General features: G+C 33.3%; 4 protein-coding genes across 6 annotated transcripts; 2 read left to right on the top strand and 2 right to left on the bottom strand.

Moving 5' to 3' along the window:
• The first annotated feature begins 348 nt into the window (after positions 1 to 348).
• LOC126660777 (uncharacterized) lies at positions 349 to 1,377 on the top strand. The gene has a single exon (XM_050354443.2). It carries the CDS (start codon positions 404 to 406, stop codon positions 1,079 to 1,081), a length of 678 nt encoding a protein of 225 aa, XP_050210400.1. The 5' UTR covers positions 349 to 403; the 3' UTR covers positions 1,082 to 1,377.
• On the bottom strand, positions 1,230 to 5,525 carry LOC126660776 (methylthioribose kinase). 3 transcript variants are annotated; one of them, XR_007635442.2, is made up of 7 exons: positions 5,173 to 5,525; positions 3,891 to 4,200; positions 3,598 to 3,772; positions 3,307 to 3,508; positions 2,444 to 2,658; positions 1,645 to 1,895; positions 1,230 to 1,417 (listed from the first exon to the last, which is right to left on the bottom strand). XR_007635442.2 is itself a non-coding variant. In XM_050354442.2 (7 exons), the coding sequence occupies exons 1-6, from the start codon at positions 5,356 to 5,358 to the stop codon at positions 1,739 to 1,741; spliced, it is 1,245 nt and encodes a 414-aa protein (XP_050210399.1). In that variant the 5' UTR covers positions 5,359 to 5,525; the 3' UTR covers positions 1,230 to 1,417; positions 1,714 to 1,738. The 3 variants fall into 3 exon arrangements, 2 of the variants coding, with proteins under 2 accessions (XP_050210399.1, XP_050210398.1); XM_050354442.2 differs by having other exon boundaries at positions 1,714 to 1,895; XM_050354441.2 differs by lacking the exon at positions 1,230 to 1,417 and having other exon boundaries at positions 1,557 to 1,895.
• Positions 5,526 to 6,983: 1,458 nt separating this feature from the next.
• Positions 6,984 to 10,053, top strand: LOC126659493 (triacylglycerol lipase 1). Its single transcript, XM_050352784.2, has 9 exons — positions 6,984 to 7,216; positions 7,421 to 7,531; positions 7,876 to 8,016; positions 8,116 to 8,226; positions 8,314 to 8,457; positions 8,535 to 8,575; positions 8,882 to 8,958; positions 9,241 to 9,336; positions 9,506 to 10,053. The coding sequence occupies exons 1-9, from the start codon at positions 7,043 to 7,045 to the stop codon at positions 9,817 to 9,819; spliced, it is 1,209 nt and encodes a 402-aa protein (XP_050208741.1). The 5' UTR covers positions 6,984 to 7,042; the 3' UTR covers positions 9,820 to 10,053.
• Positions 10,054 to 19,503: 9,450 nt separating this feature from the next.
• LOC126661421 (gallate 1-beta-glucosyltransferase 84A24-like) lies at positions 19,504 to 21,179 on the bottom strand. Its single transcript, XM_050355275.2, has one exon. The coding sequence runs from the start codon at positions 21,116 to 21,118 to the stop codon at positions 19,679 to 19,681; it is 1,440 nt and encodes a 479-aa protein (XP_050211232.1). The 5' UTR covers positions 21,119 to 21,179; the 3' UTR covers positions 19,504 to 19,678.
• Positions 21,180 to 23,917: the final 2,738 nt, after the last annotated feature.

Raw genomic sequence — 23,917 nt, 5'->3', positions numbered from 1 at the left:
TATTTGTGTAAGAAAGTTGCCTCCTGTTGTGCAATCCAACTTTTATATTCAAAAAAAAATTGTACTAAGATTAGGGAAGTGTAAAATTCAGCCGATGAATATGTATATTTTTAATTTTTGTTAATCGGAAAATTATAAATGATAAAATTAGAAGTTTAAGTACCTAATTAAATAAAATTAAAGTTGACATACCTAACTATAAAGAAAGAGTAAAAGTTGGGGACCATTATGACTTAAAGAAACAAGACTCGGTTATATCTTATCTAGACAAAAAATTTATGCCAAAGTTGACTCTAATTTGTATTTGCGGTCACAATAAAATGTATCTATCTCTATATAAACCGTTGATCAACATCAATTGCTAAAACAAACCAACTCAAAGAAACAAAACTAAATTTCAAACATGTTTCACCGCAGTTTCTTCCTCTCATTGCTAGTAACACTAGCAACCATACATGGTAGCTACGCAGTAGACTATACCGTGACGAACACGGCAGCCTCGACTTCTGGTGGAGCGCGTTACTCGAGAGAAATTGGAGACGCATACAGCAAACAGACCCTAGCATCCGCCACTGATTTCATATGGAAACTATTCCAAACACCGAATCCTGCCGATCGTAAAAATATAGCAACAGTCGGCCTATTTATCGACGACATGGACGGAGTTGCATACGCAAGCAATAATCAAATCCACTTTAGTGCACGATATATAGGAGGCTATTCCGGAGATTTAAAAAGGGAATTCAACGGCGTTCTTTATCACGAAATGACACATATTTGGCAATGGAACGGTAACGGTCAAGCTCCCGGAGGATTGATTGAAGGAATTGCTGATTATGTGAGGCTAAAAGCGAACTACGCGCCGAGTCATTGGGTTCAGCCGGGACAAGGGACTAAGTGGGATCAAGGTTACGATGTTACAGCTAGGTTTTTGGATTATTGTAATGGTCTTAGAAATGGATTTGTTGCTGAACTAAACAAGAAAATGAGAGCTGGTTATAGCAATCAGTTCTTTGTTGATTTGCTTGGAAAATCTGTTGATCAGCTTTGGAGTGATTACAAGGCCAAATATGGAAACTAGATTGGTCAAGAATATGGTGCATTGTTGACTATATGTATTAACTAAATAAAATTGCGTCGTAACGATATTATCTACCTAGAAATTTTACCTAGACGGGTATTCATAGAAAATGCATGGACCCAACTAATCAAATGTTTGAAATGAAAAGTAAGAAAAAGTGAAATTTTCCAACATTTAATTGATCGGGTTTATACATCTTCTATGGACTCAGCTTGGATAAGAATTTTCATTATCTTTATTAAATCTTATAGTAAGTGTTTTACGTTTGTGGTCGTAAAGTTGCACTCCTTTCTGAATATTATTATGCAAGTAATTCTTTACATTATTCGTTTGATCCTGCAATAAGAAGGATGCAAGTGTGAATTATGATAAATATCGGAGTTATTTGCTGAATAAAAAAAAGCTGTTGAATGTGATCTTTAAGATGAAATCTACGTAAAATGCCATGTTTTAAATGAATTAGTAAGTAAAATAATGATATATAAATGGTTCTAAAACCATTTCTCAATTGCATTTCTCATTCCTGAAGAGGAACCTGTAATGTTTATTTTATAATAACTGACCTTTTAATTCTGATGAACAACCAGAAAACTACAGTTGATACTTGATAATAACAAGGCTTAAGCTCTAACCAGAAGTTTGTAGGTGATCCAATGGTCACATGGCTGCCACTACCTCGTTGATTGAATCGAACTTCCGCCGGTTCTTTAGGAGCATTTTCGCAAACTCAAGTGCCTTCCGTTCACATTCAGCACGTTTGCTAGCTTCATTAATCGATTCAAAATCCTCAACATGTGCTACCCCAACGATCCTCCTGTCAAGTAAAAAGAAAAGGCAAACAACATCATCTTGGTGTTTGAATCAGTAATCTAATTACTCATTTACAGATGCAAAACAAAGATAATTATAATACAGGAAAATTTAGTTATAAACAGTATATTCCTTCAGGTTAAGCACAACTAGTGGTGTGCATTCGGTTTAAATCAAACCAAATTTTTGCTTTTCTTCAAACTCGAATTGAATATACAAAGATTTAAAATATTTTAAATCAATCTAGTTAGTTCAGTTTGACTTTTTTTGGTTTGATTTGTATAAAAAAATAAGCTGAAATATTTTTATTTGCAAAACCGAACAGAACTGAGAAACTGAAATATTTTACAATGTCAAATCAAACCAAATCAAATTAGTCAGTTCGGTTATTTGGTTTGATTCAATTTACACCCATAAAGCACCAACTAATGGAAAATTGAGAAGATTATACTTTAAGGCTTTTCCGTCGGACGTTTCTTTCTTCCTATATGTTTCTCAGTTTAGTGAGTAGAAACTACAGCAGACAAAGAAAAAGAAAACTTGTCAGCTCACCTTATCATTTTTGCAGCACCAAATCCAAGGGTATCATGGAACAAATCTGTCATAAATTTTCTCTGCACAAGCTGCCGAAGCTCAGGGTTATTATAGATTTCTGGTAGATATGCCTCACCAGGTCCATCCTTATGCTTATCCCAAAGTGCAATGAACTTTTCGTAAAAAAGATTCCATGTATCTTCGATCATCTTCAGAATCCACTTTTTATATGACTGCATTAACATGGTGACTTTCAGAAATAAACCTCAACAATTATTAAGTGATGAACACTACAACTTAAAACATCCCAGGCCATAAGCAAGCTGAATGGTGTAGAACAATAAAAAATAAAAAAAATCATTATTTCGACAATGTAAGCTGTTAGAGAACCGCACAAGCATGGATAGAGACACTTGGATACAATACAGAAAAACGGGAAACTTGGACATGAACACAACAAAATGATAGATTTCCTATGTTAAAAGTAAAGTTTCATGTCCGAAACGCCAAGTTTCCGACATGTCTCCGAAACAAAGAATGATGATTGAATGAAATGTGCTATTTAGGCCATCAAGAATAAGGAGCCAAAAAGATCAACAAAACCAAACTCAACTGATTGAAGGAGAACATATTAGCCATAACACTCCAATCAAAATCATCTAGTAATAGGGACAATTTAAAGAAGTTATACAACATATAGAAGCAAAGGACCAACTGAATGCAATTAGAAAACTCTTTAATTAAAATGAAGTCTGGCAGAGTTGGAGAATATATCAACATATACAAAAGACGGATGATGAATAAACGAAGTCCAAAAACAAAAGGAGAAGTTAAAATTGACAAATTTAAAAGGAAAGGAAAAAAAAAACAATTGAACATACTTTACGATCATTAGTTGAATCAGAATGGCCATCTTGAGCAAAGTAGGCCAAAATCAGATTTCCAATGAAAGCTCCAACATCAAAACCCATTGGACCGTAGAATGAAAATTCTGGATCTATAACCTGAGTCGAAGAGGAAGTAACCATGACAGAACCAGTGTGAAGATCTCCGTGTATTAACGCTTGTGATCTTTCACAGAACCTACAAGAAAGACAAAACGGATGGATAAGATGAGAAGCTAATAAAGAGTTTGTAAAGCAAGTGATCCATAAAAATGAGAAAAAGAATACTTTGATTTCAATTCAGCAATTTCAAGCTTCAAATCATTGTTCTCACGAACAGCCTCAGCATCATGGTCAAGGAAAGGGGAAGTCCAATGGTTATATTGAGATACTCTATAAGGGTCGGAGAAAACAACCTGCTCAGTTAGCCTGCATAACTCCACATTCCCACAGAATTCAGCAACTGCATAGAGTATTCAGAAAAATCACATTGGCAACATCTCCTCAAGTTCAAAGCTATATCAATATTTCAAATAAATATCAAATGACACGAACGCCAACAAAGATTTATAAATGCTTACCAACACGCTTATGCTCAGTGGTAGTAAGATACAGAAGTGATGTGTAAAAAAGCGTTTTTGCCATATAATCTGAAATATGTTCTGCTAAATAAGGGTACTCAAATCCACCAATTAGCCCTTTTCTGAGGATAATATGAGGCGGCTCCAAGTACCGCATACCAATCAAACACATTGTATGGTCGAAGTGATAAACTTCCGGAACATGTTCAGGGCACAACCGGCCATGCTCTTTAAGCGTCCTAGCTTCAAAATAGGCTCTTTCCTTGCTCATAGGCCATGATTCTCCAATGCAACGTATATAAGGAAGTGCCTGCACTTGTTCAAAAAAGCAAAAATCAGAACAAGCATAAGATGGTTCAAGAATCAACTCCAAACACATTTATATATCACCCATCGATGGATAAGAGGATCAGCAGTTTGAGCACAAACTTCATGAACAAAGAATCATCGTGGTCCTGAAGTTGTGCAGGGGTCAATTAACTCCCACCTAGGTAGCACGGACACTTCATTCAATCAACATGTCTTGTTTCTGAAACGTTTCGGACACGAAATTTCATTTTTTACAGACAAAACCTTAAAATAACACCGTTTCGCCATATCCGTGTCCCTGTTTCCATATCCATGCTACCTAGACTCCCACTTAGCCATTTTAATCAATTTTCTTTATTTTTAGTTCAATTGGAGATAATACTCTCTATTTTTAGGTCAATTAACTCTAAATTTGGTTATCCGGTCCCTGAACTCGTTCATTTCATTTGACCCCGACACACAAGTTCAGGGACGAGACCCTTTGCTCCAAACTTCATTGGACCTTGCAGAGCTGCAAAGTATAGCTTTTGACTGTTTTAATAGATTTTCAATTCTCCTATTCTTATAAAATCCACTTTTTAATATCCAATACAGTGAGTAATCATATATACAAACTTGCTAACTCAAAAATAAAAATGAAAAACACAATCCAAAACATAACACTTCACTGTAAACTAGCAGTCAGGCCACTGTCAATATAAGAACAAATTATACTCCTATTAAAACAAAAAAAATCTAATCTTTCAAATTAAATTCATTTCTTCCCATAATTTTCCTTTCCTTGCAAACCAAACACATGGACACCTAGGTAGCACGGACACTTGGACACGGATATGGCAAAACGGTGTTATTTTAAAGTTTTTCTATGTTAAAAATGAACGCGTTAATTGAATGAAGTGTTCGTACTACGTGGACAAATACATAATCTTTATCAAAAAATAGAAAACCCAAGTGTCAAAGATTCAATCTTTACCTGCTTGATGACAAAAGAACCATCTGGGCTATCAACAATGTAGACAAAATTCAGATTGCCATCTCCAACTTCTTTAATTTTCAACTCATCAAATTTATTGCCAATCTGATTGGATAAAACTGGAGTGTTCTTTATGTATTCTATCAATGATTTTTCATCCAGTGGCTTAAACTCTGATGATGCCATACCGGTGAAACTGGCGGCGGCGGCGGCGGCGGTGGTGGTGAGTTTTAAATAAGGGGGAAAATGGGGCTAGTTTGTAATTTTGTGAAAATTAAGGATGAGTGATGACTTTGATTAAAATGGTGGAGACATGAATCTTGCTGGTTTCTAGATAGTTATACTTAATAGGAAAAATTATGAAATTGGTGTTTGAACTTTTTCTATTTTTTTTCTATTTGAGTGCCTGAATTGTTTTTATATTAGTAATTCTAGATGGTTATAACTTGATAGGAGAAGAATAATATAAAAGGAATTTTAGTAATAATTGTTTGTAAGATATATCAAATAATATAAGGATAACTTTTAAAATGCAGCAAAGGCAGTCATTTTTGGATCATCCATCTACAAACAAAATAAAAAAATAAGCAAATTTTTATTTTTAATATTTTATAATTAATAAAAGTACTTGATACTTGATATTTAATTATTTAATAATTATATGTAAACTAATATATAATTAAATAATAATATTTATCGCATTTGACTATTTCATATAGATTAAAAAATATGTGTCTTAGTTTATATAAATGTTTAGTAAATTATTTTTATTAATTATTAATATCTTTAAATTTAACTACATTTTTAGTTTCACTAATTTATTTATTACTAGAGATAAATTTAAAAAATAAATAGTAAATATTCTTTTAATATTTTAAATTGATAAATATTATGGATTATATATTTTAATGTGACAAATTTATAGACCGAAAAAAGTACTTATCAAATTTAATTTGAAACGAAAGAGAGAAGGAAATGTTATTTTTAGCAATATCCCTTTCACAACTTTACACATCACTAATTTCCCATTTTATAATGAAATGGTAACATCATTTACATTCTTTAAACACATATCTAAACTATAAAAGGTATATTAAAAGCAAGTTTTCAATTCAACTACTAGTCTTCAATTTCCAAATTCCCCATTTCAACATGCCAAGTAAAGGCTTTTTTAGGCTTGATGATGTTCATTAACTATAATTGGTTTATAGTGAGAAAGGGATCTCAAATTCTCCCATAAAATTCACCTATTATCTTATAATATTTTTCATTAGTGATATTTAAACCCTTTTCTAATCTATTATTTTATTATTTATTTTTTATAATAATTGTTTGTAAGATATATCAAATAAGTAATTTATATGTTGCATGTGAATGCTTGGCCTAATGGCCAAGTCCTTCAATTGTATGAGTACGGAGGTTTGAACCCCCAATTCTCCTCAAACCGTGATTTGCCTGATTTAATTTAAAAAATACACATTAATTTTCGTTAATCCTTGCTAACACCTGATTTATAATAGGTCTATTTTTGATGGAAAAATAATAATTTATATGTTCAAACATTGATATATTGAAAAACTAAAAATAAATCTCATAATTAAATAAATTACTTCGAAATATGATAACACGTACAAATCATATACATACATTATTCATATGGACAAATTACATTAACAAATTTAAAATTTATTTTATTACTAAAATGAGTTCATCTCCATTTTTAAAAGTTAAGATACTAATATAGTAAATTCATAAAAGTTCAAACACCTCCTTGTAATTTTTCTTTATTCAAATCCACTCCACGCAATACACAAAACAAAACCAAATTCTTGAAGAAAGTTCTTTAACTGCCATCTCCACCACTCGCGCCATGGAGATGGAGCTGCTAATCATTTTATCAACGGTAATTCTTTCACTCTTCATCTCCACAGTCTCCGGCGCTCAATTTCTCACCGGAGAATCCAATCTCCGGCTCCGACCACCGGGCCACACCTTATGCAGTCAACTCATTCAACCCGCCGGTTATCCCTGCACCGAACACACAGTAATATATTATCTCTCTAATTCATTAATTTTATAAACTGTTCATTTTTTTATTCAAAACGCTGCCGTATGTGTTAATTTTAAGGAGTTCAAGCGTGCTTGTGATTTTTAATTTTTGTTTAGTTTTGATGATTAGGTGAGATTAAATTTGGTTAATTGTTGTTGTTTAGCTTTATTAATTTAACATGTTTTTAAAAAAATACAGATAGAAACAAAGGATGGTTATTTACTAGCTCTTCAACGAGTATCATCACGTCATGCTGATATCAAAATGACACGTGGCACTCCTGTTTTGCTTCAACATGGACTCTTTATGGTAATTACTTGTTTAACAAGTTAAGTATTCGAGGTTAATGAATCCCTAATTAAATTTGCCTATAGTAATAATTAGCATTTGAATGTTTGAGCTTGTTTAATGTAGTCTTTACGTTATGTTCTCCCGATGGAATCGATTATACGGTTCCTTTAACCTGTTTTAGTTGCTTCATGGAAAGGATGTGTGCTAATGGGAGTATATTTTAACTGCATTATCTTAATTATGATTTGTTGTTGCTACTTGTGGAATAGCAATTAATTATCGGATTGTCTGTTGGCGATGAAGTAGAACTTATTTAATATTCAGTAATGTAGATGACGGTCCTGATTTTGAAATGCAAACAGGGAGGTGATGCGTGGTTTTTGAACTCTCCGGAGCAGTCATTAGGCTTCATTCTTGCAGATGCGGGATTTGATGTGTGGGTTGGAAATGTGCGTGGGACATTTTGGAGTCACGGGCATGTATCTTTGTCAGAGAAAGTCAAGGTATAAAACAGCTATTGAGTAATACTATTTTATGGCTGTGCTCGTAGTGAGTGTCATATTGATTTTAAAGTTGTCGATGTCCTTTTCTTATTCTTTTAGGAATTTTGGGACTGGAGTTGGCAGGAATTGGCTCTATATGACCTTGCAGAAATGATACAGCATGTATATTCAGCAACAAACTCCAAAATCTTTATTGTCGGGCATTCACAGGTATAATTAACGCTTAACCATATATTGCTGCGTCCGGCTTTTTCTCCTTGTTTCACTCTGCACTTACTTTATTTACTTTATTCACAGGGGACAATCATGTCTCTGGCAGCTCTTACTAAGCCCAAAATAGCAGAAATGGTTGAAGCTGCTGCTTTTCTGTGTCCAATATCATACCTGGATCATGTAACTGCTCCGCTTGTGCTTAGAATGGTTAGCTTGCATCTTGATCAGGTACATTTTGTTTGCTATTTCTCAGCGGTATTGTATGACTGTTTGGTGGCATAACTGTATCATTTCTCTTCTGATAGATGGTTCAAGCCATGGGCATACATCAATTGAACTTTAGAAGGTGTTATATTACTCCACTCTCTCTTATGTTTTTTATTTTTACACTCAATTGATAACGGCTGAATTAATTTTCTTCATTGATCTTACATGCTTTATATATTCAAGTCTAGGATGAATAAGGAAAGCTATATAAAAATCGCTAAGATTGAGTTTTCATATCATACAATCAAGTTATCAATCATATCCTACAATCACAGAATCAAATCATATATAGATTCTATAAAATATTGGGCTAGTATTAGTCAAATGGTGTGAGATTTTAGCAAGTCAACTTTCTCCATTATAATTTCTTGGTATTTGTTTACAGTGAAGTCTTAATAAGCCTCTTGGATTCCATATGCGACAATGGCATAGAATGCAATGACTTGCTATCTTCCATAACAGGTCCTCTTTCTGACTCTCTTTAACTATCTTTCTCACTCTATCTCTATCTCTCCCCTTTATGTTTACTCTTTTGACTTTCCTTTTCATAATTTATTTTATGGTGGACTGGAATTAAATTAATCTTCAAGATGCTGCATGCATAATGTTTCATTCCCTATGGACAGATACATACCTTTCTGTTGGGAGAACATATGAAATCAAGTTGCTTTTAGGCACTTTATATAATGGTTTGATATGTAAGTGCTGTTGTCCCTCTATAACTGGTATTTTGCAACTTTGCAGGGAAAAACTGTTGCCTTAACAGCTCTCGTGTGGATTTCTTTTTTGAATATGAACCTCATCCGTCATCAGCAAAAAACCTGCGTCATCTTTTCCAGAGTACGGCCCTTTTACTTTTCTTTCAGTAGTCATATACTCATATATGTGAACTCTAATCAAGTTCTTTTGGTTAAGGTCTCCACTTGGAAATTTGTTTATACTTTCACTATTATGTTTGATCAAATTGAATTCAGTACTGAAAGTTTCCTGCTTTTCTTATTCTTGGCAGTGATTCGTCAGGGTACATTTGCACAGTATGATTATGGTCTGTTTAAAAACCTGAAGCTGTATGGTCAAGTGGAACCCCCAGCATTTGATCTTAGTCTAATACCGAAGTCATTGCCAATATGGGCGGGCTATGGGGGAAATGATGGTTTAGCAGATGTGACAGACGTTGAGCACACACTCAAAGACTTGCAATCCAAACCCGAGTTGCTTTATTTGGAGAGCTACGGCCATGTAGATTTCATCTTGAGTGAACAAGCAAAAGAAGATGTTTACAGACATATGATTGGATTTTTCAGGTCATTGAGTAATTCTTGAAATGGCTTATTATATTATATTGTGAAAATTACTGTTATTTATACGTATACTTCAATGATTAGTCGTGTGCATAAATACTTAGGGACGTGCTTTTCCTGTTTTTGTATATACACATATATCAATAACTTAATTTATTGTAAATTCTCTTATCTTTTGTTTGAAGGTCAATTAACTATACTGTAAGGCATGAGATCTCATTACAAATGTATTACTGTAAAATTTAGATGTCTTCTTTCCCTTCTTCTTATGCGATTTTTGAGAAGTCTTTCATTGTTTTCTATTCTATTAACTCTCTGATCCAGTACTGTAGCTTTCTTTATAAGTAGGCGCATCCTTATAATCCGCAGATGCAGATGCTGAGGTTTCCTTCAGTCCCTTGAGTAAAAAAAGTATCGACTCCATGTAAGTATGCACTTTATTTTTGATAAGTTTACATCGACCATCATCATCACTTCAGCATTATAGTGAAAAATATAGCCCGATGCATAGATGGTGCGCCAGGCAGTGGCACGAGGTGCAACTTTTACCATCCATACTAATGTGGCTAGCAGAGGAGGAAAGCTTTTAGGTATTTCCTAATTCAATCACCTTCGTTGCAGTTACTATTATTTTCGATTTACGGTTCTTAATTTATCTCAATATTTATATTTCTAAGTTTTTGTTATCTTGGAATTTTGATATGTATATAACCTGCAAATAGTAAATATTAGAGTGATCTAGGCTTTTGTTTGGAGAATCACTTTGATGCTTAAGTCAGTATATTTATTTATGTTAGATATAAAAATGCATATTAAAAGTGATATGAACATCAACTTCCTTTTCTTTTTGTTTATGGACTATTTATAGGCACTATAGAGTACTTATTTTTGAATCCATATTGCATGTTTGACTTTAGCATACAGTAGGGAGTATTATTAACTTAATAACTTCAATTAAAATCACAATATTTGTTATATGTAATTTATATCTCCCAATTTTTTTTTAATTTCTATTCAAAAGAAAAACAATTGAATAAAACTTATATGTGGAATTCTATATATTGAATTATAAGCTCTTGCGGTATTTTTTTACGTGAATCTCATGTTGACTTCTCATAGAAGTTTTTTTGACAAAATCCATATTAAGGCTCCTGTAGTATATCATTTTTGTTCAGGAAGTCCCTACTCCAAAATTGTTCATATTCGGGGCCCTATATTTGGCAAAATCCAATTTTAAGTTTCACTTGCCATCTTCCATCCATTTAAGGGTGTCAAAATCCAATTTTTTTTCCTTCTCCTATTCTATGAGGATTAAAGGATTTCACTCTTATCCCGTGATAACTCGAACCCAAGACCACTCGGTTATAGAATGGCGCTCTTACCACTTGAGTTAGCCCGTCTTAAATATGTTATAATTGATACAAGATATTAAATAAACATATAAATATATTGAAATTGGCAATAAATATAGGATATTGGCGAAACAAATTCTAATGTTTCAAGTTTGTAGCGATTTAATTAATTTTCAAAATGTTACAAAACAAAGTCCAATCTTCTTTTTGTAATTTATAGTCTAGCGATTATTTACACACATGAACTGCCAGAGAGTCGGTCAACAGCCAGATTTTTCCTACCGAACATAATTAATGCCACATCACTCTGAAAAGACTCGGTTCACTCTCTCAATTTTACACATAATTTTAAAAATACAAAATAATATTTTTCTTTTCATTTTAACCTTCTCTACCACCACCATAAACGTGCCGCAGGAACACCTCTCCTCCGGATCTTCGTATATTTTAATGTATTTTGCCTTAAAAATTTAAATTATAGTTCATTTTTTGTTTGTAATTGTAAAAGTGAGTATTTGTGGGAGGAGTTGAACCCACAACCAGAGAATGCTACCTTACCATTAGAGCTATAGATCAATTGTAACTAAACTTTGTTAATAAAAGGTGGCTATATAAAAGTAAAATGTAACCGTATAATATGTTATCTTATTGATTGCTTTGCAAGATCAGCAAGTACAATCTATAATACGTACAACGAATTAATGTAGACATTGATCAATGGTCATCATAAACCTTTTTTTTTTTTTGGTAAGCTCATCCGGTTTCCAAGGCTTCGTCCTGACTAATCCGGATCCGACCCGTGTCGCGCACCTGGCATGGTGGGTGAGTCTGTCAGTGGGAATTTTCTGCATTCACAAGGACTCGAACCCGAGACCTTGCTTAAGCGATACCAAGCCGCTTACCACTTGAACCAACTCCCATTGGTTCATCATAAATCTTTTTTTTGGTCAATCACCAAAGAAGCAATTTTATTGCTATTGAAAAGAGAGATACACCAAAAACAACCAAGCCTATAATCAGGCCTACACCAAAACAGGGGAGGACAAGCCCTCAACCCAAAACCAGCTACTAACAAAACAGGCCCTAGCCTGAACAAAAAACAGAGGCCCTAAAACACAACAGGACAAGCCTACAAAAGCACCCCAACCAGAACTAATCAGATGAATTCACCCAGCAGAACAACCCATCAAGATCAGTTTCTCATTTCTATACTGCTTCTAATTTTGTTAAAGATTGTATCACAAGAATGCCTTCTCTTATTAAAGATCAGGTCATTTCTGGCAAACCAGATTTGGTACACAGCTGCACAGAACCCATTTTTCCTAACTTTTGCAGTTCTGGATTTACCTCTCCCTCTTCTAGTAAAAAAGCTCACTTCCCTATTCCAATTGTCTGGATTTCTGTTGAACCCCAAATATACTAACACCTTCTTCCAGACCTCATAGGAGAAAGGGCAAGAAAAGAAAAGGTGCCTAGTAGTTTCACTCTCCTGGTTACAGAAGCAACACTTATCATCTGGGATAGTCCCCCATTTATGCAATTTCTCTCTAGTATTCAGCTTGTTATTGAGGGCAAGCCAAGTAGTAAAAGAGTATCTAGGAACATTACCTGCAAACCAGATAAGATGATTCCAGCTAACTTTGTTCTTATCAATCAACAGATTCTTCCAGACACTATTAGTTGAGAATCTCCCATTCTTATTAAGGCTCCAGGAAACTCTGTCATTGCTATCAGTAGTATGGTAGTTAGCCTTTATGAAATCCCAAGCTTCTTGAGTATGCTGATCAAGAGGTTCTGGCAAATTCCAGTTGTCCTCCTTAATACAGTCCACAACTTTGGCTTTCTTAGGAACTTCAGAGTTCTTGATACAGACATATGGAAATCTTTCAATGATGGATTTGCCATCCAACCAAGGATCAAACCAGAAAGAGAAAGTCCTGCCATCACCTAACCTGTATTCAAACATGTTATAAATGACTTTCCTGAGATTGAGGATTTGACCCCAACACCAGGAAGTATTATTAGGCTTCACAATCCCCCAAAAACTCATGTTCTTCAGATTAATAGCAGAGATCCATTTGGCCCAAATAGAAGGCTTTTGACTTATCAGATCCCAAACATGTTTAGTTATAGCAGCAATGTTGCTAAACTGGATTGGTCTGATCCCCAAACCACCCTCAATTTTCCTACTGCAAACTGAACTCCAATTCACCAGACCTCCTCTCTTGCTATCATTAGTACCATGCCACAGAAAATTTCTGCAGATGGACTCAACTCCTCTAATAATAGATTTAGGCAAGATGAAAATAGAACTCCAATACACATTCATGCTTAGCAGCACTGAATTAATGAGTTGCAGTCTTCCTGCGTAAGAAAGACTCTTAGAGGTCCAGTTGCCAATTCTAGAAGTAATCTTAGAGATTAACTCACTGCAGTGAGATTTAGACAACCTGGTAGCTATAAGAGGAACTCCTAAGTACTTAATAGGAAGGCTCCCCTCTTTGAATCCCATAGTTTCCAAGATATTAGCTTTATTCTGAGGGTTACCATTGAAGAAAACTGAACTTTTAGCATTATTAGGGAAAAGACCAGAAACTGCAGAAAACTCATCCAAAGCCTCTTTTATAACTTTAATGGAATTCATGTCACTTCCACAGAACAAGAACAAGTCATCTGCAAATGAGAGTTGGAAGAGATTCAGCTTCTTACAGTTTTTATGAAACCTGAAGTCTTTATTAAGCCCAATCTTCATGCTCAGAAGCCTGGTGAAATACTCCATGCACAGGACAAACAGGATGGGGGAGATTGGATCCCCTTGCCTGAGCCCTTTCTTGCCTTCAAAGAAACCAACAGACTCTCCATTTATCATAATGGAGAACTTCACTGTTCTAATGCAGGCCATAATGGACTTGATGAGATTGATAGGGAATCTAAAGCCATAAAGGACCTCCTCCACAAAGTCCCACTCAAGGGAATCATAGGCTTTTTGAATATCTATCTTCATAGCAACTGAGTCCCCATTCCCTCTGTGATAGTTATTCACTATCTCATGGGCCACCAGCACATTATCTGCAATGCTCTTAGAAGGAATGAAAGCAGATTGAGTGTCTCTGACAATGCTTCCAATAATTTTGCAAATTCTGTTAGTTAAAATCTTTGAAATGCATTTATAGACCACATTGCAGCAAGCAATTGGTCTATAGTCACTGATAGTTGCTGGAGAGTGAACTTTTGGCACCAGAGTTATGATAGTAGAATTGACTTGGCTAAGCATTTTCCCTGAAGTGAGAAAATCTTTAACAGCCATTGAGATATCTGAACCCACTATGTTCCAGCTTTTTTTAAAAAAATCACTGCCATAACCATCTGGGCCTGGGGCTTTATCTCCATTGATGGAAAACATAGCTTGTTTGATTTCAGCATTAGAGACCATACTGCTCATCAGATCTCTATCATTTTCATCTAGAATCCTTCCTTCCAAGAAAACATTGTGGTTCACATTCCTTCTCCCAGGATTATTTTTACCAAGAAAGTTCTGATAGTGGTTCAGAATCTCTTCTCTAATGATGACTGGGTCCTCAGTGTAAGTACCATCTCTTAAGGTAAGAGATTTAATACTTTTCCTGGTTTGTCTCTGCCTTATGCTATTATGGAAAAACTTAGTATTCTGATCTCCTAAGTTAATCCAAACAGCTCTAGACTTCTGTCTAAGAATGTCCTCTTCCCACCTGATCATCTTAAACAAGTGGTTATAACAGGCTCTTTCCTCTTCCTGCAGAAAGCAATTATAAGGATCCAGACTCAAATTCTCCTGTAAACTGCTCAGCAACTCTCTAGCATTATTAACTCTTCCAGAAATGTCAGAGAACTCATCCTTATTAAGATTCCTGAAATCTTTTCTAAGGAGTTTCAACTTGCTGTAGATCTGAAACATTTTAACTCCAGCAACTTCTTGGCTCCAAGCATTACTAACAATCTCCAAGAACCTCTCATGCTTACTCCAGACATTATAGAATCTGAAACAAGCTTTTCTCTCATACTGGACAGGTTTCAAGGTGATTAAAATGGCAGAGTGATCAGAAATCCCAGGAGTAAGAACTTCATAGAAGATGTTATCCCAGGTATTATAACCCTCTTTATTGATGAAGCACCAGTCAATTTTCCTCCATACTCTGGTATCTCCAATTTGGTTGTTGCACCATGTAAAGTAGGGACCAATATGACTCATTTCTTCCAAATTAGTCATGTTAATCCAGTTCTGAAAATCCTCTGCAGCTTGAGTATCAATCTCATTTCCTCGTAATCTGTTCCCATTATCCAGAACAGCATTAAAGTCACCTAAGACTAGCCACTTCCCTGTCATAGAATTCCCTATTCCAGCCAAATTACTCCACAAATCCTTTCTCTCTGTAGCCACATAAGAACCATAAACAAAAGAGCCCCAAAAGATATCTTTGTCATACTGAATTTTACAGTGAATAAACTGCTTATGAGCAACTACATCAGTCACTGCAATATCATTCTTATCAAAAATAACCCAAACTCTACCCATTTCAGAACAATCATAGTTATGAATCACTTCCCAATCATGCAACTTCTTTTTCATATTACTCCAAACTTTCTCAAAACAACTCCTATTAACTCTGGTTTCTATAAGACCTATCATTTTCAATTTTCTTTTCTTAATCAGAGAAATCACCTCTGATTGTTTTAGAGGGTTGTTAATCCCTCTAACATTCCATGCCCCTAACATTTAGCAATGTTTGGAGGCTTGGCAAGATTCCTTCCTTTCCTGCCTTCCCCAATTACACCAATGGACTTATTCACACTCACTGCAGATTTTACAACACTATCAATATTCAGATTGCCAAAAGGATTAAGGCTTACCTGAATAGGAGGCTTATCCTTCTGAGAGTCAGTTTCCCTTACCACTATCTGATCAACAATGGCCTCTTCTTGCTCATCTGGCTTAGGTAAAGCCTCTTTCACATTGGACACTGGATTAACATTCTCTTTCTCAGTCTTTCTTTGAACAACTTTGCAACTACCAGTAGAATGCCCTAATCTATTACACTTAGTGCACTTCATAGGTCTCCACTCATAATCAATCCTTTGACAGAACCTATTTCCATTCTCATCTTGCAGAATAACATTTTCTGGGAACACTCCTGTGATATCCATCTCAACCAACACCCTGGCAAATGAGAGTTTGGTTCTATAAACTGTACACTGATCACTATATAAAGGCGAGCCACAGATACTTCCAATTTTGCTCAATATCTCCGGAGTCCAGAATTCCCATGGTAATCCAGGCAATTGGATCCATATAGGAATGGAAGTGATGACAGACGGGTCCATCACCATTCTAGGGTGCCATTTCTTGAGAAGCATAGGTCTCTGATCAAATGTGAAAGGGCCTGAACCCAGAATCTTGTTACACTGTTCTTCACTATCAAATTCAAACATGAACATAGAAGCATTAACCCTAACCACCTTTTGAAGACCCTCATTTCCCCATCTATTCTTCACAAAAGCAGAAATTCTTTCGAATTTTGGGTATAGACCATAAACACAACCAATCAAAGCATTCTTCCACTTATACTCTTCCTTCTCCACATCCTTAGTGTTGAATTGAACAATTCGATCACCAGCATTGATGGCTGGGGGAATATATTTCAATTCACTGTTCATACTTCGAGATCGATTATCAGTAAACAGAGTATTCCAATTTTTAGGTTTCTCTATCGGAACCCTAATTTCCTCAGTTTCCGTCACCTTCGTCATCTCAGGAATCACTAGATTAACTTCAGAATCAGGAACCCTAAGTTCTAGCAAGGAATTACCAGATTCTTGGGTTTTCTCCAACTGAATATCAATCTTCTCCAATCCAACAGTAATCTCCATCGAATTGCTATTGTCACCATCTTCATTCTTCGACTGAGTAGCCAAAACCTTCTTCTGAGTCTTCCTCTTCGCCATTGGCATTGGCGTGAAGAAAACGGTTATTTCTTACTAGCGCTCAGAGAGAGAGAGAGAGAGAAGAAAACGGTTTGATTTTTAGTATTTCCATCATAAATCTTATTGTACATACATCAGTTGGATTTTATAAATTTCTCTATAATAATGCCTAGTACGAATATGTTGATAGTTCAATGTTGCCTTAATTAGGGTAATATATTTGAGAGTGGTACACAAATTTATCATATATTTCAATTATATCTAAATTTTGATTTGCATCTTTAATTCTAGGTAGAAAATATGAAAAAACTCTCGATTTTTTGTAGTTACATATCAGTATTTTTATTTTTTTGGGCATAATTAAACCCTCATATTTTTATAATTGAACAATTAAACTTCCGTTGTTTTAAAATCGAACAAATAAACCCTTTTAGTTTATTTTTGGGACATTTACCCCCTCGGTAAATATTTTAAACATTAAAATTATTTTTAAACTTTTTTTCTATATGAATATGGGAGACATGTCGGCTATTAACGAGTGTTTTTAATGGTGTTAGACGAAAGGGATTATTTGTTTTATTTGAAAATAAAGAGGGCTTAATTATATCAAAAATAAATAAATAAAGGCTAATTTATACTATAATAAAAACTCTGAGTTTTGCTAATATCTCATCTTAATCTTTTTTTTTCAAGTAAAAGTACCTCAACATTATCTTTCCATTTATTTGACATGACAAACCAACTAAAATATATCTTTAGAATGAACTGCCACATATGATAGTCATATTAGAGTATCTCCAACAATGCTCTCTATTTTAAAGAGCATCTTTAACTAAATAAAAAGCATCTTTAATAATAGAGAGTAAGAATTTAATCTCTTTTTAATGAAGTCTGTAAATTTATAAGATAAATTAAAATTTATTTTTCAGTCATTTCTGTAACTTTTTTTCTTGATAATTGTCTATCATATTAAATTTTCCAACCTCACCTTTTTCAACATAACTCCCTCTTAATTTTGCATCATTAAAATTGCAATCTTATTTTCAAAAATTTCTTATAAAATCAATCACTAATCGCAAAGATTATCACTTTTAATATTCTTCTGTGTTTCTATATGAAATCCATAGTCAAATATCTATTTTAATGCCTTAAATTCAAATTAAAAATCTGGGTCTTTAGTGTTATGGGAAATTTAAAATTTCACCGAATTGAATTTCTAGAAATCAAGTGTGTTTGATGATTGTGGCATTAAAAATGAAGGTAGTTCTTAACTTTGAAACAAGTTGAGCAAAGGAAAAAAAACAAAAGATGATTCTGGACTTTGAAACAAGCTAAAATAGATTTCTTTTGTTTGTTATGTTTATAATTATTGGATATCTTTTAATGAAAAGATAGAAGCAAATCAGCTTGACATTAATGAAAATAAGAAAGAAAAAAAGAGAAACAATAGAATTTAAGAAAAATACGTTGAAGAACATGATGGAAAACATGATCATGCGAGATTTTTTTCTTCTAAAATTAAGAAAATAGTAGAGAGATAATGAATAACTAAATATACACATATTTTTTTAATATATACAGAGCTAGTTTGGCTCTCTAAATGTGGAGAGCCAAATTGACTCTCTATTTTTATTTTTAAGGGAAAATGGTCATTTATGCCTCTAACGTTTGCCTCAAGGATCAAACAAGCCTTCAACATTTATAAAGGTTCAAATATGCCCTCAACGTCTTAAAAAGTGAACAATCAGGCCCCCATTTTGACTTATAAATGAAACATTGGGGGCCTGATTGTCAAAATTGGAGGGCCTGATTGTTCATTTTTCAAGACATTGGAGGCATATTTGAACTTTTCCGGACGTTAAGGGCTTGCTTGATCCTGGAGGCAAATCTTAAAGACATAAATGACCCGTCTCCCTATTTTTAATAATAGAGAGTTCATTGGAATAGTTTTTTTAATCTATACTCTTTATAATAAAGAGTTTTATACTAATAGAAAGTCTATTGTGGATGCTTTTAAAAGCCACCTAACGAAATATAAGGTACTATGATTCTATAAATCCATAATATTGATAGTTTCTTTCATATATTTCTAACAATAATTTGGATAGTTTAGTTCGTCAATATTAAAGTTATATTTGATTCATAAAATAGGTGCAGAATGTAATAGTTATTTCGTAATGTAATGACTATTCTTTACTTTAATTATTGAATAATTATTCTGTAGAATTATTCCATAATTTTGTGGAATAAACACTCATCTCAAAATTCATTCCATTCTATTTCATTCCATAAACCGAGTTAGAGACAATTTTATCCAACATCTCATATTATAAAAATATGATTTAACAGATTGGTACGTCAAATTAATTTACTTAAAAATACCAAAGACTTTCAACTGAAACAAAAATTAAAGACATGGCATTAGAAAGATACAAATTAAAGTATAGATATCAATTTAAAGTACACCATGGAGTTTAGGTATCACTCATACATTTAACCCCCGTAGTTAATCAAATCTATATGAACTTTTCATTACCTTATTTAAGGCCTAGACATTGACAAGTAAAACACTTATCCACCTCTCGTACTTTTCATCCCCTTAATCTCATCCACAAAAGCTTGTATATTCCTATCCGATGAACCACCTTCAGCAACCGCTGCCTCCGCCGCTTCCTTCCATTTCAACGCATTCTGCCTCATCTCCTCCGCTTTTGGTCCGACGGTCGCCTCGAGCAAACATTTCTCCACCTCGTCACGTGTAATCAACTTATTTTCGGCCATTCCGCGGCACATTCTAACGCCAACCTTAAACTCATCAACTAAGTACTTCGCATCCGTTACTTGATCACCCCATTGCGGGTAGCAAACCACCGGCACACCCGAGGATAGCGCTTCCATTGTCGAGTTCCACCCGCAATGTGTTACGAAGCAAGCAATTGAATCGTGAGCTAATACTTTTTCTTGGGGACTCCATTTAACAATTTTCCCTCTATCTCCCACTTTTTCCACAAACCCTTCCGGTAAAGAAACCGGGGTCAAACCGGATTCTTTAGCCGGCGGTTTCATAGCCCACAAGAATGAAACTTCCGAACTTAAAATCCCAAGTGCAATTTCATTCAATTGTTCTTGATTTACCGTCACAATACTACCAAATGAAATATAAACAACTGAATTTGGTTTTTTAGTGTCTAACCATTCAATACAATCATCAGCTTTCAAGAAATCACCTTTGATAATATTTGTGTTTAGGGTTAGGTCAGATTTAGGGTTTTTATACAACGGACCGACCGGCTTGACATTACAAAGCTTGGACATGTAATCTATTAGGTCACTCTCCAATTCTTGAAATGTTTCCATCAAAATACAAAAGGGTTTTTCAAGATTCTTGAATTGACCTAAAATTGCTCTCTTCAAGAAAGGATAAGGTGACTTGGGATGCAAGAAACTTGGAATTTCATCATGTTTTAGAATAGGCATAAAAGGCAATTCAACATCAATTTCAGAATTTTCTTCAGTTGGAAAAAGAGCAAGATTATGATAATAATGATAATAAGCTGAAAAACAAGCACAAGATTGAACCCAAAGAACTGCAGAAGGTAACCCTAAATCTTCAGCTACATCAGAAACCCAAGGAATAAATGGATTGTTTATCAAGCAAGAAACCGGTCTACCTTCATTTTTGCTTCTTAACACCATTTCTGAAATTTCTTTCTTTCCGAAGAGCTCGAGTTGCGCCATGTATTGATCAAGATCCTTTCGTTTCGGATCGTTTTCTTCCAAACCTTCTTCGAAAAACTCGAATCGAATAAAACCGTCGCCAACTGGAACCGACTCATTATCCGTGATATTGTTAGCAATTCTCATCTGTTTTCCGACGACTTCAGGAGCTGAAAAGGTGACGAGTAAGCCCTTCGAAGCGAGTCGCTTACCGAGTCTGAGTAACGGGTTAACATGGCCTTGACCGGGGAATGAAACAAGAAGGACATGAACAAGAGACTCTGATGCTACCATTTTTTTGGTGTGTCAGTTTAATTATTGGTTCCTACAGAAGTGAGCTAGAGATGAGTGGTGCATATGGAGGGGTTACTGCATATAAATAGACAGCCAGTTCATGATAAAAACAAATAAATGATGCTGAATTTTACAATAAATAGTTATAATTTAATGTTAAGGATTCAGAAAAAAATATATCTTTTATATGTCGGAGCACATGAGTTGATGAAAAGTGAAAAGGTATATGATTTTCATCAAAGCTATCGATATAGGATCTATAAATGATAAAAAAAATTAAAAGAAATTTATTTTTATGATTAATGCAATTAATTTGAACTAATTAAAATATTGAATAATTTTAAATATTAATAAGGTTTAAATTTAAAAATATAGAATTCAAGACTCAAAATTTACTACTTTTTAACTTTTAACAGTTCGGAACGATAACAACACACATGCTGAATTTAACAAATATAGAAAAAGGTTAAATATTTTAAAAATATTGAATTTTTGAGTCAGATCAATTCTAAATTTTTTTAAAAAAAAAATCATCTTATTTAATTTGTTTTGCAATATTGTGTTTTTTATAGTTATTTTTCAAAAAAATAAACCGGTTTTTTTGCATGATGACTCTCGATAAAGCTGGCAGAAAACCGGTTTTTTGTTATTTTTATAATGTTCCACTTAACAAGTTGCATTTGAAATTTTAATATATTTTTGATGTAAAATTTTATTTTTTCTCTTAATTGTTGAACACAATTCATTGAAATATTGAATAATTAATAATTAAGTGGAATTCCAAAATAATTTAATGTCTTAAAAAAACTCCAACCTTTTAGCCCCTTTTCGATCCTACTCTGACGTTGAAAACTTATCAATTTATCCCTATTTCGCATTTTATCGTTTCAATTGTATCATGAAGTATTAAATTTATAGTTTTACTTATTTTTATATTGTGTATATACTAAAATGAATTCTATAAAAGGGATGAAAGACGTATTTATCTGGACTTATATTGGTTACAGGAAAAACAAGCACAGAAGATATAGGTAAAACCTAATAAGTAATGATTCTTTGACAAAATTTATATTTAGGTTTCTGTATTTGAAAATTTTATTTATTTGTCCTTTTTAAAATTTATATCTTTATAATTTAGTTTCTACAGTTAATTTATTTTTAATTTTTAGATCATTTTTGGACAGAAAAAGATTGTGCATTACACTCATAAAACATGCGTGAGATTGAATTTCAATGTTCACCTAACTAATTCGAGAATTTGTCAAAATGAGACACACATTTCTGAGACAAGTTAGGGCCATACCTCAGAAAAAACATTAAAAAATTATTTTTTAAATTCTCAGACGAAACTTCAGGGAGGTAATACTCCCTTAGAACAAATTAATAGGCATTATTTAAAAAAAAATTATATGAAATGATAAGCACTAGATATTTATTTTACTAAATAACTGTCAAATGCACTCTCATTAATTTTGGAAAATATCTTAAAAAAATAACAAAAATCATATAAATACAAAAATTACCACTATATTAAATAAGGGTAACTATAATTTTTTTTTTATATTAACTCATTTTATTTAGAGAATTAAATTTGTTAATATCCGTATATGTATTAAATTGTCTATCAATTTAGGACGAAAAAAATACAAATTAATTTTTTAGTTAAATTGTGCCCTACTTGAAATTCTAGTTTGTCTTCGTCACTGGAGACACATCATCAAACCCGGAAAATAATAAGATAAATAAAAATTTGTAAGTATAACTATATAAGGGTCTAATGAATATAAAACTTAAAGAAATGACCATATATATAATAAATAAAAATGGTTTAATGTTTTAAAAATACTAAATCTTTTCAAGTGAAGTTAATTCTAACCAAACTTTTCAAAAACACGAATTGACTTCACCCGAAAAGATTTGATATTTTTAAGATATTAGGCTAACAAAAATTTGAAATTATAAAAATTTCTTTATCATTTTTCATATGGAGATTTTTAACCACTTAAATGGTGACTGAACTACTCATTCATAATTTTCGTCTATAAAGGATCTATTAAATAAAAAATTGATAAACCTAATAAATAAAATACTTAAAAAAACAGCTAAATTTAAATTTGAAGAAATAAATACCTTTTGATGGATTAAGCCTAGCTTTTTCTACGTACATCATGCATGACGTGCATGATTTAAAAGGGAAGGCCTGAAGGGTTGCCTTCTGCTGTTAATTACAAGAACATAATATAATAATGTCAATAATGTTATTAGTGTGCAACTTTTTTTTATCAAAGGATAATATGTCGAAGCAATAAACAAATAACAATCTAAATCGTAGATTAAAATTATAAAAAAATAAAAACAATTTAAAATACTATAATCGATCTACGAAAAAAAACAAAACAATAATAGAAATTTAAAGACATAAATTTTACAGGTGTTAAATATCCAGAAAGAATTCAAGTGTTGAAAATTTCCTGACACTACTTCAAACGATTTAAAACGCTTGGATCTTCAAGAATTTGAATATGAAGTTTGAACAAACGCTAAAAAAATTTGGACTATCCAAAAATTTAAAAAACACAAACTGGATCAAAACACACGAAAATCACACAGAAATTAAAGAACATATGAATTTATTCAAAAAAAAAAGAAAATAAAACAAGAAATGAGCTGGAAAAATGATGATTTCCGGTAGAAGCCGAGAATCACTATCTCATGCGCTCGAAAGCGATCAAAATCAAATTTTTTTCTATCTAAATTTTTTTTTCTCTCTAGAAGACATAAGGACCACCGCTGGAATAA

This window comes from Mercurialis annua, linkage group LG8 (genome assembly GCF_937616625.2).
Source record: "Mercurialis annua linkage group LG8, ddMerAnnu1.2, whole genome shotgun sequence".
In the NCBI taxonomy this organism is placed as follows: domain Eukaryota; kingdom Viridiplantae; phylum Streptophyta; class Magnoliopsida; order Malpighiales; family Euphorbiaceae; genus Mercurialis; species Mercurialis annua.
This window is presented reverse-complemented; position numbering and strand designations above follow the sequence as displayed.

What these genes read in the sequence shown, in the direction of transcription:
- LOC126660777 (XM_050354443.2), top strand. Translation starts at nt 404, where the DNA reads ATGTTTCACCGCAGTTTCTTCCTCTCATTGCTAGTAACACTAGCAACC.
- LOC126660776 (XM_050354442.2), bottom strand. Translation starts at nt 5,358, where the DNA reads ATGGCATCATCAGAGTTTAAGCCACTGGATGAAAAATCATTGATAGAA. An exon ending in ATTGCTGAATTGAAATCAAA is followed by an intron (nt 3,509 to 3,597) that starts GTATTCTTTTTC and finishes TCTTTCTTGTAG; the next exon opens with GTTCTGTGAAAGATCACAAG. An exon ending in ATTCAACTAATGATCGTAAA is followed by an intron (nt 2,659 to 3,306) that starts GTATGTTCAATT and finishes ATGTTAATGCAG; the next exon opens with TCATATAAAAAGTGGATTCT.
- LOC126659493 (XM_050352784.2), top strand. Translation starts at nt 7,043, where the DNA reads ATGGAGATGGAGCTGCTAATCATTTTATCAACGGTAATTCTTTCACTC. An exon ending in ATCCCTGCACCGAACACACA is followed by an intron (nt 7,217 to 7,420) that starts GTAATATATTAT and finishes AAAAAAATACAG; the next exon opens with ATAGAAACAAAGGATGGTTA. An exon ending in CCTGCGTCATCTTTTCCAGA is followed by an intron (nt 9,337 to 9,505) that starts GTACGGCCCTTT and finishes TATTCTTGGCAG; the next exon opens with TGATTCGTCAGGGTACATTT.
- LOC126661421 (XM_050355275.2), bottom strand. Translation starts at nt 21,118, where the DNA reads ATGGTAGCATCAGAGTCTCTTGTTCATGTCCTTCTTGTTTCATTCCCC.